The sequence below is a fragment of the Salmo trutta genome, chromosome 21 (assembly GCF_901001165.1).
Source record: "Salmo trutta chromosome 21, fSalTru1.1, whole genome shotgun sequence".
In the NCBI taxonomy this organism is placed as follows: Eukaryota; Metazoa; Chordata; class Actinopteri; order Salmoniformes; family Salmonidae; genus Salmo; species Salmo trutta.
In genome coordinates this window covers 48,786,090-48,804,521 of record NC_042977.1, presented here as the reverse complement: position 1 = coordinate 48,804,521, position 18,432 = coordinate 48,786,090, and the positions used below count along the sequence as shown (strand labels likewise).

Below are 18,432 nucleotides of genomic sequence, written 5' to 3'. Positions count from 1 at the left end.
GATTTCAGCCCCCTCTTACCTCCTGCATGGTGTCTACTGTATTGGTTTCAGCCCCCTCTTACTTCCTGCATGGTGTCTATTGTATTGGTTTCAGCCCCCTTTTACCTCCTGCATGGTGTCTACTGTATTGGTTTCAGCCCCCTCTTACCTCCTGCATGGTGTCTACTGTATTGGTTTCAGCCCCCTCTTACCTCCTGCATGGTGTCTATTGTATTGGTTTCAGCCCCCTCTCACCTCCTGCATGGTGTCTACTGTATTGGTTTCAGCCCCCTCTTACCTCCTGCCTGGTGTCTACTGTATTGGTTTCAGCCCCCTCTTACCTCCTGCATGGTGTCTACTGTATTTGTTTCAGCCCCCTCTTACCTCCTGCATGGTGTCTACTGTATTGGTGTCATTTTGACATTTTGATGTCAGAGTGCCTGGATGTTACTTGGATCGGTTGCGGCTTTTGCAACCCACTTATAAATGAAACTAGGGGAAAGGCTGTTTGTAGTTATATGCGATTACACAGGGAATACACATCTAACATCCAATAGGAAATGCTGGTGACATTTATTTTTTGACACGTGTCGGATGCTATTTGAGAAACCAGAACAAGTGTAAAAACGATTTGTGAGTGAAATCAGTGTCATGTATCATGGCTCCCAAGTGCAGTAACTGTAAAACGATACTTTGTATCTACCCACTGGACTTCAGTGGTAAAGACACACTGTCCGCTCTCCTCTCATTGGCTGTTTACATTAAGCGCAATTCAATTGGAATATATTTCCTGTTTTTTTTTTCTCTCTCCTGATTTGACAGTTGACATTTATCCCAAACTTTCTGTAGGGAAACAGTGAAATATTTCAGCTTTATTTGACATTTTGACAGTTTTCATCTAAATTTCTAATATAGTCTGACATACAGTATAACTACTGTTTTAGTAAACATTTGCTGCACAGTTATCACTTTCCCTTTGTCTTTAACCTCTCATTTCAAGGAAACCAAAGGTTTGTCTTTTAAGAGTCTTATCCTATTTAGTGAAGGTATTGGTCTCTGACCTTTTGGGAATGCTGTAAATAGATGGAAGGAGAGCGGAGCAGACTCGGGTTTTCAGCCGTGCTCTACTCCAGACTACTCTCCCTCTCAACAGTTTACACGTGCTCCTTGACAGGGAAGTCTGCACCGCCGCTCTGTCACGAAGATGGACTTAACCCTAGACGAGGCTCTCAAAAGGTCCGAAGAGAGAAAGGTAGAGTAGAGAGTGTTCTGAGTTTAAAGTTGTAAAACAAATAAGGTTAGGAGTTTATTTTGTGCTCCAGAGAAGACGCAGCAGTCTACGGGCACTTCATCTCAGTGCTAGAGGCGTCACTACAGACACCCTGGTTCGATTCCAGGCTGTGTCACAAACCGGCCGTGTTTGGGAGTACCATAGGGCGGCACACAATTGGCCCAGTGTCGTCCGGGTTAGGGTTTGGCCATCATTGTAAATAAGAATTTGTTCTAAACTGACTTGCCTAGTTAAATAAAGGTTAAACACAGTAATACAGAGAGAGAAAGCACAGGCACACATGCTCTCCGCTTCAACACACACACACTCCCTTCTTACACATGCACAAGTTAATTTTCAACTTCTTCATACATATATATATATATAATATATATAATATATATATATATATATATATATATATTATATATATATAATATATATATAATATATAGGCTATATATATAGAGTCATTGCTCTCAACACACACATGTATCCAGAGAAGTATCACTTAAACAATATCAATACAGTACTGGGAACCATGCCTATCAAAATACCCCATAAATCAAGTTTGCTGAAATAAGTCTATCAACAAATTTGAACCAATATGGCATTTAGGTCTATCTATAAAATACATATTTTTCCAGGAAGGATCTGTGTCCCCAAAATTTAAAAAAAATAAAATAAAAGTAGCCTACATGACTATTACGTATTTGATTAACTAACTAACTTAATCAAATCAGCTCCAAAAAATAAATAAAAAGAGTTTGTTATTATTAATTAGTGAAGACCCACCACGTGAACGCGCACTATGGAATCGCGCGTTGAAATATTTGCTCCCGTGTGCTCGTTCAGGTTGTCAGAGCAGAGAGCAGTCAGCGACTCTTCAGCTCCAGCTATAGCAGGACTACCTCTTCACAGTGTGTCTCGTCACAACGCTATAGATAAATATGTCAAAGTTGGAGCAGATCCTTGTTCTAGATCCCCCTTGTGACCTCAGATTTAAAGGTAAGTGTATTTTACCTTTACATTTTTTTTTATATATATATATATATATTATTTTTTTTGTTGGTTGTTTGTTTTTGGTTTTAAATCTCCGAGACAATCCTATAATTGTCGGATGATTTCACTCTTCCCTTTCGGTTCGTTTCGTAGTTAACGTAGCTCGGTTGGTCTCCACCACCGCCGCCATTTTGTTTCGTGGGGGGAACGGAGAGACCAGGCCGCTGGGTGAATCACCGCACTGGAACAGACGTGCTTAACCTGCGTGGGTCTTGGCTTCATGTCACAAACTGAAACTCTACCCCGGGAATCGTTTTGTCTCTGACTGCATTGTCATCTCGCCCGTTTCTTATGACAGACTTGTCCACACATAAGGAATGTTAACGTTCACTTAACTAGTGCAAAGGTTTATTATTATTATTATTTTTTTTTACAACTTGTTAACCAATAAACTAACATACAAGGAGGACATGTAGTTAACCAATTTAGTTTTTTTTAAAGGTGTCCTGTTTTGTGAAGTAGTCATTGGTGGTTAAACTAGCTAACTAGGTATGTAACTAAAACGTATTTTCTCAGTCATTTGGTTGGTGAATGTTTGCAACGTTTTGAACGTACTCTGTTAGTAAATCAGGTAGCAAATGTTAACGTTAGTCGTTCTAACTAGTTTGCCGTTTATTGCACTTACAAAAAAAACAAGTCAGAGTTAAACATTTTTACAAGCAACCCGAAAACAAAATGTATTTTCAGGCCCCCAGCTGCTCAATCGGAGCTTTCTGTGGTTCAGAGGACCGGGTTCTCCACCTCACGTTACATGGTGCTGGTTCTGAGGTTTAACAGGCGCTTGGCATCCAATTTGTTGCATTACCGCCACCTACTAGTCTGAGGTACAACTCCTTTCTACTTTTTGCTTGAGAAACAAACATTTACTAAATAAATACCCTACAATCTAACACCTACACTCAGTAATTTCCAAATGATATAAAATAAAAATGACCACCGCACTACTCCAGTAATTAAATGTATTTATTCCTACCTCGTGGTCATCATCCTGAAAGGATGGGGCAACACTCAACACACCCTGTAACTCTTCTGATGTCATGTCTCGCACACCTAAATACCTCTCTGCAGCTGCCGCCGCCACCTCTATTTTCTGCGACTTCCGTTCCATCAGTGCCGTACAGTTGATAACATTGTTATAAATGCTAAAAATCCAATCTTACTGAAACGTATACGTTTTTGACCTGTCCCTCTGTACTGGTATTTATGTATTATTTTTTTATCGTTATTTTACCAGGTAAGTTGACTGAGAACACATTCTCATTTACAGCAACGACCTGGGGAATAGTTTCAGGGGAGAGGAGAGGGGATGAATGAGCCAATTGTAAGCTGTATATCTCTACTACTACTACTCACCACTCCACCCCCCTTAACCCATCTTCCTCTACTTTCTTCACTGTCTCAGCATATGACAACTTCTGCACTACTTCTAACCCTGAAAACCTCAACCTGCCTCTCTCTCGCACAGGACATTTCTGATCCCAAGCCCCATGGGCACCCCTAAAATTAACACATACCACTACTTTCCCCGATACTACACATTCCTCTGTCTCATGCCCTTCTGCACATTTCTGCACACCTTGGACCCTCCTTCCTACACACTGCTGCCACATGCCCATCAGCTCGACACCTGTAACATCGTAATGTATTCGGCACATACACTCGTACAGGATAACTTATATATCCTAACTTCACTTTGTCGGGCAAAGACTCAAATTCGAAGCTCAAAAGAGTGGACAATGACTCTTCTGTTTCCCGACTCTCGCCACCTTGTCTACGTCACAAACGACGAGCATCACATACACCAGGAATCTTTCTCCTCAGCTGGTCGACTTTTATATTTACTGCTACCCCAGTTATCACTCCTTTCATTGGTGCCCTTTTCTTGAAAGCGTAACAATTCACTTTTCTTGCTCCCGATTTTGTTTTACTCCCGAGTGCCTTCTCCCTCTGACCAACAGAAACACAAACAATTATCACTAGACCACTTCTGGTTACCCTCACTGATTCCACAGCACCCAACTCTTTTTTTTCTCCCACCCAGCATGAATCCACAAATGGATCAGCTTAAAAGGAAAGAGTCCACTTTGTCCATAAACTTCACTCCTACTGTCAGACTCATCTTTTTCCTGACTCTCGGTGAATGCCTCGGTCTCTACGATAACTTCAACACATCTACCACCTCCGATACTTCACCCTCATAAAAATTCAATTTCTCTTCCTGTCTTCAGCTAGGGACTCCGATTTCAGCCCACACCATGTCCCCCCGGCTTTTGTAGCTCAGCTCGCTCCGGTCTCCAAATGTATCCCTGAACGTGCCTTTACGTGGTTGTGTTACTCATCTCATATGTATATACTGTACTCTACGCCATCCTGATGTATCACTAGCCACCTTAAACAATGCCACTTTATATGTTTTCATACCCTACAATACTCATCTCATAGTATATACTGTACTCCATACCATCTATTACGCCGTTCGGCCATCACTCATTTATATATTTTTATGTACATATTCTTATTCATTCCTTTACACTTGTGTGTATAAGGTAGTTGTTGTGGAATTGTTAGATTATTTGTTAGATATTACTGCATTGTCGGAACTAGAAGCACAAGCATTTCGCTACACTTGCATTAACATCTGCGAACCATGTGTATGTGACCAATACAATGTGATTTGTTGTGGAAACTGGCTTAGTCAGTGACATGTACAGATTGTCTTACGTACACACCAGTTCTAGCTAGTTTATCGTTACCTAAAACATACCTGTTTATTTATTGACCACAATGCTGGTGATGTTGATAGTCAGTCTCCCTTATCGCTTTAGGTTGACAGATTACAGAAGTCCGTCTACAGGCCCCCAAGTCAAGTACTGACATTTTTTGTTTCGATGTGACTTGAACAAGTCCTAAAAATAAATTAGTTGGCTTGACAATTGAAATCAACCTTCAGCTGTTGAAAGACCAAAAAAAAAAAGCGGTTTCGTTGGTGAGCAGCTTCCATGACTGTCAGAGGTCGACCGATTTTAATTGGCATGGCCGATGTTATGAAAACTTGAAAAATCGGTAATCGTCCGTTTTGCTCTCCGATTACATTGCAATCCATGAGGAGACTGCATGGCAGGCTGACCACCTGTTACGTGAGTGCAGCATCAAAAGGACCTTGTGGCAGCAAGGAGCCACGGTAAGTTGCTAGCTAGCATTAAACTTATCTTATTAAAAACAATCAATCTTAACATAATCACTAGTTAACTACACATGGTTGATGATATTACTAGGTTAACTAGCTTGTCCTGCGTTGCATATAATCAATGTGGTGCCTGTTAATTTATCATCGAATCACAGCCTACTTTAACTTCGCCAAACGGGTGATGCACGAATGTACCTAACCATAAACATCAATGCCTTTTCTTAAACTCAATACACAGATGTAATATTTTTTAACCTGCATATTTAGTTAAAAGAAATCCAGGTTAGCAGGCAATATTAAACTAGGGAAATTGTCACTTCTCTTGCAAGCAGAGTCAGGGTTTAAGCAACAGTTTGGGCCGCCTGGCTCGTTGCAAACTGTGTGAAGACCGTAATTCATTTGGCAGAATTTTACATAATTATGACATAACATTGAAGGTTGTGTAATGTAACAGTAATATTTAGACTTATTGATGCCATTCGTTAGATAAAATACGGAACGGTTCCGTATTTCACTGAAAGAATAAACTTTGTTTTCGAAATGATAGTTTCCGGATTCGACCATATTAATGACCTAAAGCTCGGATTTCTGTGTTATTATGTTATAATTAAGTCTAGGATTTGATATTTGATAGAGCAGTCTGAGCAGTGGTAGGCATCAGCATGCTCGTAAGCATTCATTCAAACAGCACACTACTGCGTTTGTCAGCAGCTCTTAGCAATGCTTGAAGGACAGCGCTGTTTGACTTCAAGCCTATCAACTCCTGAGATTAGGCTGGCAATAATATAGTGCCTATTAGAACATCCAATAGTCAAAGGTATATGAAATACAAATGGTATAGAGAGAAATAGTCGACGTGTCATAATTCCTATAATAACTACATTCTAAAACCTCTTAACTGGCTATATTGAAGAACTGGGAATACTGAACCACCAGCTTCCATATGTTCTCATGTTCTGAGCAAGGAACTTAAACGTTAGCTTTTTTACATGGCACATATTGCACTTTTACTTCTCCAACACTGTTTTTGCATTATTTAAACCAAATTGAGCATGTTTCATTATTTATTTGAGACTAAATAGATTTTATTTATGTATTATATTAAGTTAAAATAGTGTTCATTCAGTATTGTTGTAATTGTCATTATATATATCTATATCTATATCTATCTCGTATCGGCTTTTTTTGGTCCTCCAATAATTGGTATCGGCTTTGAAAAATCCTAGTCGGTCGACCTCTACTGTCAATGGTAGAGGAAGTATTAAAGTAGGCACCTCAACTCATTAATACCAACCCTCAAAATCTTATCTATAGTGATGACTGATAGATGAGACAAGCCTACTTGACTGGTGTAGTTTGGGCTGGCCATGACCTTGCTCTGGTCTTGGGTGTTACTGACGACCTGGACCAGAGCTAGCCGTGCCCCCTGATAGCTCTGGGCCTGGGTGTTACTGACGACCTGGACCAGAGCTAGTCGTGCCCTCTGATAGCTCTGGGCCTGGGTGTTACTGACGACCTGGACCAGAGCTAGCCGTGCCCCTTATTGCTCTGGTCTTGGGTGTTACTAACGACCTGGACCAGAGCTACCCATTCCCCTTATTGCTCTGGTCTTGGGTGTTACTGACGACATGGACCAGAGCTAGTCGTGCCCTCTGATAGCTCTGGTCTTGGGCGTTACTGACGACCTGGACCAGAGCTAGCCGTGCCCCTTATAGCTCTGGTCTTGGGCGTTACTAACGACCTGGACCAGAGCTAGCCGTGCCCTCTGATAGCTCTGGTCTTGGGCGTTACTAACGACCTGGACCAGAGCTAGCCGTGCCCTCTGATAGCTCTGGTCTTGGGCGTTACTAACGACCTGGACCAGAGCTAGCCGTGCCCCTGATAGCTCTGGTCTTGGGCGTTACTAACGACCTGGACCAGAGCTAGCCGTGCCCCCTGATACGTCTTCTGATCATCAGTCACAAGATTTATATTTGCCCCTTTCAACAAATTAAACCCGAGGCTCACTAACTGCTTTCTGGAAGACTAAATGACAACGGTAGGAGAGCACGCAACAATTTTAGGAAAATAAATTGCATGTCACGTAATTGGCCAGCTCTCTCCCTTCCCTGGCTCAATGAGAAGGTAAATAGGCCATGTCAGGATCACCCAGTCAGAGGAGGAAAACATCCATCTTCTCTTTAACCTCAACACCAAATGACAAACATAATGTAAATATATTGTGTGTAGGTAGTTAGGGCGTAAGTAGCAAGATTGCTCGCTCCAATACCATACCACTTGTGTGTTGACGCAAACTAGGATTATAATCATTTTATATTTTTAAGCTCTCGTGACAAGTATCTGAAACTGAAAAGACTAGTAGCTCAGTATATACTCTCTAGGAGGAGGGCCGTGTGCAGCCTAGATCCTGTCTAGGAGGAGGGCCGTGTGCAGCCTAGATCCTGTCTAGGAGGAGGGCCGTGTGCAGCCTAGATCCTGTCTAGGAGGAGGGCCGTGTGCAGCCTAGATCCTGTCTAGGAGGAGGGCCGTGTGCAGCCTAGATCCTGTCTAGGAGGAGGGCCGTGTGCAGCCTAGATCCTGTCTAGGAGGAGGGCCGTGTGCAGCCTAGATCCTGTCTAGGAGGAGGGCCGTGTGCAGCCTAGATCCTGTCGAGGAGGAGGGCCGTGTGCAGCCTAGATCCTGTCGAGGAGGAGGGCCTTGTGCAGCCTAGATCCTGTCGAGGAGGAGGGCCGTGTGCAGCCTAGATCCTGTCGAGGAGGAGGGCCGTGTGCAGCCTAGATCCTGTCGAGGAGGAGGGCCGTGTGCAGCCTAGATCCTGTCGAGGAGGAGGGCCGTGTGCAGCCTAGATCCTGTCGAGGAGGAGGGCCGTGTGCAGCCTAGATCCTGTCGAGGAGGAGGGCCGTGTGCAGCCTAGATCCTGTCGAGGAGGAGGGCCGTGTGCAGCCTAGATCCTGTCGAGGAGGAGGGCCGTGTGCAGCCTAGATCCTGTCGAGGAGGAGGGCCGTGTGCAGCCTAGATCCTGTCGAGGAGGAGGGCCGTGTGCAGCCTAGATCCTGTCGAGGAGGAGGGCCGTGTGCAGCCTAGATCCTGTCGAGGAGGAGGGCCGTGTGCAGCCTAGATCCTGTCGAGGAGGAGGGCCGTGTGCAGCCTAGATCCTGTCGAGGAGGAGGGCCGTGTGCAGCCTAGATCCTGTCGAGGAGGAGGGCCGTGTGCAGCCTAGATCCTGTCGAGGAGGAGGGCCGTGTGCAGCCTAGATCCTGTCGAGGAGGAGGGCCGTGTGCAGCCTAGATCCTGTCGAGGAGGAGGGCCGTGTGCAGCCTAGATCCTGTCGAGGAGGAGGGCCGTGTGCAGCCTAGATCCTGTCGAGGAGGAGGGCCGTGTGCAGCCTAGATCCTGTCGAGGAGGAGGGCCGTGTGCAGCCTAGATCCTGTCGAGGAGGAGGGCCGTGTGCAGCCTAGATCCTGTCTAGGGGGGAGGGCCGTGTGCAGCCTAGATCCTGTCTAGGGGGAGGGCCGTGTGCAGCCTAGATCCTGTCTAGGGGGGGGGCCGTGTGCAGCCTAGATCCTGTCTAGGGGGAGGGCCGTGTGCAGCCTAGATCCTGTCTAGGGGGAGGGCCGTGTGCAGCCTAGATCCTGTCTAGGGGGAGGGCCCGGGGCAGCCTAGATCCTGTCTAGGGGGAGGGCCCGGGGCAGCCTAGATCCTGTCTAGGGGGAGGGCCCGGGGCAGCCTAGATCCTGTCTAGGGGGAGGGCCCGGGGCAGCCTAGATCCTGTCTAGGGGGAGGGCCCGGGGCAGCCTAGATCCTGTCTAGGGGGAGGGCCCGGGGCAGCCTAGATCCTGTCTAGGGGGAGGGCCCGGGGCAGCCTAGATCCTGTCTAGGGGGAGGGCCCGGGGCAGCCTAGATCCTGTCTAGGGGGAGGGCCCGGGGCAGCCTAGATCCTGTCTAGGGGGAGGGCCCGGGGCAGCCTAGATCCTGTCTAGGGGGAGGGCCCGGGGCAGCCTAGATCCTGTCTAGGGGGAGGGCCCGGGGCAGCCTAGATCCTGTCTAGGGGGAGGGCCCGGGGCAGCCTAGATCCTGTCTAGGGGGAGGGCCCGGGGCAGCCTAGATCCTGTCTAGGGGGAGGGCCCGGGGCAGCCTAGATCCTGTCTAGGGGGAGGGCCCGGGGCAGCCTAGATCCTGTCTAGGGGGAGGGCCCGGGGCAGCCTAGATCCTGTCTAGGGGGAGGGCCCGGGGCAGCCTAGATCCTGTCTAGGGGGAGGGCCCGGGGCAGCCTAGATCCTGTCTACGGGGAGGGCCCGGTGCAGCTTAGATCCTGTCACAAAATAACTATATAGGAGTTGACAACTGTCTCAGCCGTTCTTTCTGAATTGAACTTGAACACAGGCTCAAAGCTGCGCAATAACATACTGTGTTCTCTAGGAGAAAAGGATGTTAATTGGTTAGCCACCGAAATACATTTTGACCGGTCATGCTTATCGGTTTATAGGTTAATGTGAATAATTGTGTGGAATTAAATTGCCTCGTTGTGTAATTTCATTTAGTCCTCATGCATTTTATTTGTCACCTGTCTACAGCATACAGAGCCTAGTTTGAGGAGTGGAATATCCTACCACCTGTCTACAGCATAGAGACTAGCTCCTCAGTCTGTAGTCTACTGGAGTGAAGCCTGCTTTTAGAAGCCTAGTCATTGCGCAACAAATAACACTTCTAAATGCAATCGCTTGTTAACTTATGGCCACGATTTAAAAATGTTTATTTTTTATTTTTCATTTTCTTCTCAATCTCAACTCGTGAAGCGTGCCTCCCTTTTGCATGCGTGTACGGCCCAGTACTTCACTGGGGTCAAGTTTCCTGCCATCCAGGAACGGGCAGCCATTTGATTTAACTGTTCAGCAGTCTCTTATGGCTTGGGGGTAAAAGCTGTTCAGGAGCGTTTTGGTCCCACACTTGGCGCTCCGTTACCGCTTGCAATGCTGTAGAAGAGTCTATGACTTGGGTGACTGACACCACCTGGAATGCCCCAGTGACAGGCCTCAAATGGCCGTCATTAAAAAAAAAAAAATGTATTTATTCGTTGAACCTTTTATTTAACTAGGCAAGTCAGTTAAGAACAAATTCTTATTTTCAATGACGGCCTAGGAACAGTGGGTTAACTGCCTTTTTTCAGGGGCAGAACAACAGATTTCTACCTCGTCAGCTTGAGGATTCGATCTATCAAACTTTCGGGTACTGACCCAACGCTCTAACCACTAGGCTACCTGCCGCCCCATTGATTCACCCTTCTGTGGCCGTAATTGCCCCCCCCCCCCCCATTGTGCCCTTAAGCTGAATATTATAATTTACAATTTCCTTCTCCCGTCTGCCAGTCACTGCGCTCCGTAACACCTGTCACTCACATGGCTCTCTCAGATATCTCAATTCTTATTAGCCAATGCATGTCTTGTGATCGGCTCCTTCTCACAGGCTACAAGTGGTGCTTGCCTACAGAGCTGTGAGGGGAACGGCACCTCCGTACCTTCAGGCTCTGATCAGGCCTTACACCCAAACAAGGGCACTGCGTTCATCCACCTCTGGCCTGCTCGCCTCCCTACCTCTGAGGAAGCACAGTTCCCGCTCAGCCCAGTCAAAACTGTTCGCTGCTCTGGCACCCCAATGGTGGAACAAGCTCCCTCACGACGCCAGGACAGCGGAGTCAATCGCCACCTTCCGGAGACACCTGGAACCCCACCTCTTTAAGGAATACCTGGGATAGGATATAGTAATCCTTCTAACCCCCCCCCCCCCCAAAAGATTTAGATGCACTATTGTAAAGTGGTTGTTCCACTGGATATCATAAGGTGAATGCACCAATTTGTAAGTCGCTCTGGATAAGAGCGTCTGCTAAATGACTTAAATGTAAATGTAAAGTGAAGACGGACACGTTTTATGGGTACTTAATCATGTTACAAAGGTTGACATCGCCCAACATTATAGGGAGCATCACGTTCTACTTACATGTGTGAACTCACTGTATTTTAGGTCACTTCGGATAAAAGCTTCTGCGTAGTGTCGGGGGCTGTAGTGTGTCGGGGGGCCGTAGTGTGTCGGGGGGGCCGTGGTGTGTCGGGGGGCCGTGGTGTGTCGAGGGGCCGTGGTGTGTCGGGGGGGCCGTGGTGTGTCGGGGGGGCCGTGGTGTGTCGGGGGGGCCGTAGCGTCGGGGGGGCCGTAGCGTCGGGGGGGCCGTGGTGTGTCGGGGGGGCCGTGGGCCGTAGCGTCGGGGGGGGCCGTAGCGTCGGGGGCCGTAGCGTCGGGGGGGCCGTAGCGTGTCGGGGGCCGTAGCGTGTCGGGGGCCGTAGCGCGTCGGGGGCCGTAGCGTCGTAGTCCTAAATATAAGTCCATCTCGGCCTCGTCGTTCACAAGGCTAAAATGCCGTATGTTAACTAGATCTAGTACATATTTAGGTTGGGCTACATTCTGTCAATTCACTGTTCAACTATAGGCCTGTATGAAATGGGCAACAGGAAAGACTGAAACTTCCTGATGAACAGACAGTGTTGTGATGGGGACAGTGGGTTTTCAGGTTTGGTTTGGAGGAATTCCATTCCACAACGTTCTTCACACCCATCTACTCTCCGGCATCTCGTCACGATCAGAACGTTAGTCATTATTCTACATTTAGTAGACCCACATGAATCATCTCATGAATGTTGTAGATTTAGGCTGTGTTCCAAATAGGGCTGTATATGGAATATGATGCACTTTGAGCCTTAGATAGAAGCTAAGTCGTTATGCTGTCACTCATCTCTGTGCTATGGGTGTGAACTGAACTGTGATATTAGGCAGAGACCAACACGCCTTCCCTGTGGCTCAGTTGGTAGAGCATGGTGTTTGCAACACCAGCATGGTGTGTGCAACGCCAGGGTTGTGGGTTCGATTCCCACGGGGGGCAAGTACACAAAAAAAAAATGTATGAAATGTATGCATTCACTACTGTAAGTCGCTCTGGATAAGAGCGTCTGCTAAATGACTAAAATGTAAAATGTAGTGGAAACTCTCTGGGTCTGTTTCCCTGACTCAGATTAATCTTAGTACTAAATAGTACTTTCAATAGAGATTCTCCATTAGTCCTGAGCTAGGCTTAATCTGTGTCTGGGAAACCACCCCTCGTGGACTGAGAGGAACAGATTGCTGGGCAAGAAGTTCAAACGTAGATTAATTTTTTTTTTAAATATGTTAAGGATGTTTAGTCCCCTCTACCCATGCTGTTAAAAATGCATGGTTCTATGATGGTCCTGTCCTTAACCCAATGCCTACGGTCCCGTCGTGGGCTAACCCAATGCCTACGGGCTAACCCAGCTCTGCCAGGCCTAATCTCACTTCGCTGTGGTGATCAGTGTATTGAGTAGGTCATAGAAATCTAGAAAACCGTTGGATATTGATTCATGTTAGAGGGTTGATGAATGGTCATTTGATCCTGAAGCAAAAAAAAAAAAACCCTGAATCCTATTTTGCATTTCCTCAGCTTGTCTCTAATCAAGGTGATGTGATCATAGATTGAATTGGGTTTACCTGTTGTCATATAGGCCCCATCAGTATCAAACTAAACCCAGGCTTTCTGTGGGAGTATAACCAAACGCATGACTGAAATGCTGTCCCATGTCCCTCAGATCTTGTTGTGCACAAGCAGGTTCAACGAGGGGAGGGGGGGGGGGGACTTTTCCTGATTTTGATGGAATCATTTCCTCCCTAGGTATGGAACAGCAGTGACAACTGTGAGGAGCGTAGTGGCACTAGAGGGGGGGGGAAACGAGTGTAGAATCATAGGTTATGGCAGACATTGACCCTGTCTTTCAGTATATCATCTGATCTGAAACTGTGTTATGGTCAAGCTAGGTCACAGCAAAACATGCCCTAATAAACCTATCAGTGGAGAAAATGGATACACAACAACCTCCATTCATCTCTGCAGGGCTAACTGATCACTAATTCATCTGAGTTTGGTGTCATTTGACTTGGCCTCCAGCTGTGTTGACAACATGATGGAACATCACCCCATCAGAGCTGGTCCGTGTTGGGACCATGCTGGCTGGTCAAAGCTGGACCGTGTTGGGACCATGCTGGCTGGTTAAAGCTGGACCGTGTTGGGACCATGCTGGCTGGTTAAAGCTGGACCGTGCTGGCTGGTTAAAGCTGGACCGTGTTGGGACCGTGCTGGCTGGTTAAAGCTGGACCGTGCTGGCTGGTTAAAGCTGGACCGTGTTGGGACCGTGCTGGCTGGTTAAAGCTGGACCGTGTTGGGACCATGCTGGCTGGTTAAAGCTGGACCGTGTTGGGACCGTGCTGGCTGGTTAAAGCTGGACCGTGCTGGCTGGTTAAAGCTGGACCGTGCTGGCTGGTTAAAGCTGGACCGTGCTGGCTGGTTAAAGCTGGACCGTTTGCCTGGTTAAAGCTGGACCGTGCTGGCTGGTTAAAGCTGGACCGTGCTGGCTGGTTAAAGCTGGACCGTGCTGGCTGGTTAAAGCTGGACCGTGCTGGCTGGTTAAAGCTGGACCGTGCTGGCTGGTTAAAGCTGGACCGTGCTGGCTGGTTAAAGCTGGCTGGTTAAAGCTGGACCGTGTTGGGACCGTGCTGGCTGGTTAAAGCTGGACCGTGTTGGGACCGTGCTGACTGGTTAAAGCTGGACCGTGCTGGGACCATGCTGGCTGGTTAAAGCTGGACCGTGTTGGCTGGTTAAAGCTGGACCGTGCTGGCTGGTAATGTCCTTATAGGAAACAGCAGACCAGCTGTCACAAGATGGCCATAGAGCATCAGCGGGCTAATGATGGTAGCTAATGTCTCCCCATGGATTTGACCGGAGTCAGTCAACCTGAGTCAACAAATCAGGTCACAAAGGCTGCATTTACACAGGCAGCCCAATTTATTGGCAAAAGATCGGATTGATCAAAAGACAAATTAGTGTCCAGTTCAGAATTGGGTTGACTCTGTCAATGCAGCCATAGTCCTTCCATCTCCAATATGGAGAGCATGGGATCTCCTCTCCATGTTTTACCTGAGCTAAGGGAAACTTCAATTGGTTTAATCGATTAGGATTTGGCTTCTAGCCTCGGAGAGCGTTACGTAATGCCTGTGTTCAGTCAGCTGTTGGTGTACTGGTATCGAATGACTCTGACAAGTCTGGATCCTAGGCAATGCATCCATTTACAACCTTTTTAAAGGGGTGATCCGCAGTTGAAACAATAACAAAGCGTTTATTTCCCCTCCCAACACCAACAAATGAGCTATAAATGCACAACGTTAACACTTTGTTTACCTTGGCCAGAGGGACAGTGTGTAGTAGACTGTATACAACCGTTGTTACTATTTAGTGGCCTACAGTTGATCAGACTGGAAAAATCGTCTTGTTTTCATCCTGTAAAGCATGTCAAATCGCTAATGTTTTGGTGTAGGCTTCAGCAACATTTATGTTAAAGACTTTTTGCTTGTCTGTCGGGAGTATCTCATCACCAGGGTTGGGTAAGTTACTTTCTAAATGTAATCCGTTACTAGATACCTGTCCAACATTGTAATCGGTAACGTTTGGATTAGTCCAAAACTCAGTAACTTAATCTGATTACTTTCCCCTTAAGAGACATTTGGAGTCATAATGGTCTCTGACTGCTGGTCAGACTCGCTCAGGCGGAACAAACTTAAAATTGCGCCCTTTTTTTCAATGCTGAATTAAATGTCATTTGAGAATACAAAGGTGTCAATGTAAACTCAGCAACAACAAAAAAAGTCAATTTTTCAGCACCCTGTCTTTTTCAAAGATAATTTGTAAAAATCCAAATAACTTCACAGATCGTAAAGGGTTTAAACACTGTTTCCCATGCTTGTTCAACGAACCGTAAACAATTAATGAACATGCACCTGTGGAACGGTCGTTAAGACACTAACAGCTTACAGACGGTAGGCAATTAAGGTCAAAGTGATAACTTAGGACACTAAAGGGGCGTTTCTGCTGACTCTGAAAAGCACCAAAAGAAAGATGCCCACGGTCCCTGCTCATCTGCGTGAATGTGCTTTAGGCATGCTGCAAGGAGGCATGAGGACTGCAGATGTGGCCAGGGCAATAAATTGCAATGTCCGTACTGTGAGATCCTAAGACAGAGCTACAGGGAGACAGGATGGACAGCTGATCGTCCTCGCAGTGGCAGACCATGTGTAACAACACCTACACAGGATCGGTACATCCAAACATCACACCTGCTGGACAGGTACAGGATGTCAACAACAACTGCCCGAGTTACACCAGGAACGCACAATCCCTCCATCAGTGCTCAGACTGTCCACAATAGGCTGATAGAGGCTGGACTGAGTGCTTGTAGGCCTGTTGTAAGGCAGGTCCTCACCAGACATCACTGGCAACAACGTCTCCAGTGGGCACAAACCCACCGTCGCTGGACCAGACAGGACTGGAAAAGTGCTCTTCACGGACGAGTCGCGGTTTTGTCTCACCAGGGGTGTTGGTCAGATTCGCGTTTATCGTCGAAGGAATGAGCGTTACACCGAAGACCTGTATTCTGGAGCGGGATCGATTTGGAGGTGGAGGGTCATAACGTCATCGGACTGAGCTTGTTGTCATTGCAGGCAATCTCAATGCTCTGCGTTACAGGGAAGACATCCTCCCTCATGTGGTACCCTTCCTGCAGGCTCATCCTGACATGACCCTCCAGCATGACAATGCCACCAGCCATACTGCTCGTTCTGTGCATGATTTCCTGCAAGACAGGAATGTCAGTGTTCTGCCATGGCCAGCGAAGAGCCCGGATCTCAATCACATTGAGCACGTCTGGGACCTGTTGGATCTGAGGGTGAGGGCTAGGGCCATTCCCCCCAGAAATGTCTGGGAACTTGCAGGTGCCTTGGTGGAAGAGTGGGGTAACATCTCACAGCAAGAACTGGCAAATCTGGTGCAGTCCATGAGGAGGAGATGCACTGCAGTACTTAATGCAGCTGGTGGCCACACCAGATACTGACTGTTACTTTTGATTTTGACCCCCCCTTTGTTCAGGGACACATTATTCCATTTCTGTTAGTCACATGTCTGTGGAACTTGTTCAGTTTATGTCTCAGTTGTTGAATCTTGTTATGTTCATACAAATATTTACACATGTTAAAGTTTGCTGAAAATAAACGCAGTTGACAGTGAGGATGTTTTTTTCTGAGTTTATAGTGTATATTTTGTGTATTTGTATATTTGATCAAACATCCTATACTCAAGTAAACCATTATAGCACAATTTGAGTTTTTCCAGAAGTATCTGTAGTCTGATTGCAATATTTCTGCTGGGAACTGATAACGGTTTGTTTAAAAAAAAAAATGCTGTGTAACTGATTACATGTAATGAGTTACTTCCAGCAGCACTCTGATGTGAAGGACAGAGAAATTAATCGTATTTCTTATTAAACTAATTCAAAAGTGATGGGGCACTGCCACACCTAATTGAAAGGGGGGGGGGAGATCAACTGAAATGTGTTTTCCGCATTTAACTCAACCCCTCTGAATCAGAGAGGCGCAGGGAGCTAGCTGCCTTCGTCGACATCCATGTCTTCGGCCCAATGTTCTAACCGCTAGGCTACCTGCCGCCCCGAAAGTGCTGAGGTTAAATGCCAGCTCGCCAGATGCTTTCTGTGCGGCCGTGCTGACGATCCAGGATATCAATAGGATCATTTTAACCATGTTTTCAGGCTTTATAGTGTTGGTTTACATTTGGCTTTGTTTAGAGGTGTTGGATTAAATAGCTAATATTTGGGTTGTGATGGGGGGGTACAACAGGCTCGTGAAGCATTAAAGGGGACGTGTACTTATTAAGTACCAAAATCTAAGTTTTAAATGTTTTACGTATGCAGTCCTATTAGGAACTTACACAACTGTCCATAACTTAAATCTGCAATATGTAACTTTTTTTTGAGCGACCTGGCAAAATTCACATAGAAATGTAAGTTATAGATCTGTCATTCTTATTGAAAGCTAGTCTAAGAAGCGGTAGATCTATTCTATGTGCACTATTTCTGTTTTTTTCCCCCCTAGCATTACACAGCTGATTTAAAATAACTAACTCGTCATCAAGCTTTTTGATTATTTGAATCAGGGCAAAAAAACAAAACGGGACAGAGTTTGTGAAACACTGCTCTACGCTATAGTTGCTTTGTTTTGTCACATGAACTGAAATTAGGACAACTATTTGGATTTTAGGAACCAGGAAAATGGCGGTGTGATTTCTGCATAGTGCATGTTAAATAATAAAACATCTGATTTTAGTTTAGAATTAAAACTGGTATGAACCGATTTTATAATTATTATATATATATTATTTTTTTAAACAACAAAAAATAGCAGAAATGTTTTGTTTATTTGAATCTAAAGTTGCATTAACAGATACACTTACCCTATTCTTCAAGAATAAATAGGTATATATGATTAATTTATAAGCCCAAAAAATGGATTTAACAAATCCAGAAAAAAAGTGATGTATTATACAGTATGAGGGAACTGTCTTGTTTAACCCAGAGTAATTGTAGCAGAAGCGCAGGTAGTGTGACCCCTATTCCCTTCAAAAATCCTAAGCAATATGAATGGCGACGTTAACAAACCATTAGCCTTTTGAACTGTCCTTTTCAGAGTTATATCTTTACTCGTTGAGGCTATTAATAGTTGCGTGAGTTGGGTGACAGCGTTTAACCTTTTGTTACGTTGCTTCTGACGGCTTCAAAGTTGTTTACCTCTTTCCTGATGATATACACTGAACAAAAATATAAGGTGTTGGTCCCACGTTTCATGAGCTGAAATAAAAAGATCCCAAAAATGTTCCATACAGCACAAAAAAGCTTATTCCTCTCAAATGTTGTGCACAAATTTGTTTACATATTCTGTTAGTGAGCATATCTAATTTTGCCAAGATAATCCATCCACCTGA

At 45.8% G+C, this 18,432-nt stretch overlaps 1 protein-coding gene across 1 annotated transcript in view; it reads left to right on the top strand.

The window, feature by feature from the left end:
* The first annotated feature begins 2,094 nt into the window (after positions 1–2,094).
* LOC115157599 (vesicle-associated membrane protein-associated protein A) overlaps positions 2,095–18,432 on the top strand; it is a 34,432-nt gene continuing 18,094 nt past the window's right edge. Inside the window, exon 1 of the mRNA XM_029705986.1 lies at positions 2,095–2,257. Within this exon, the coding sequence (XP_029561846.1) occupies positions 2,200–2,257 (58 nt within the window). The 5' untranslated portion in view covers positions 2,095–2,199. The remainder of the gene's footprint in view (positions 2,258–18,432) is intronic.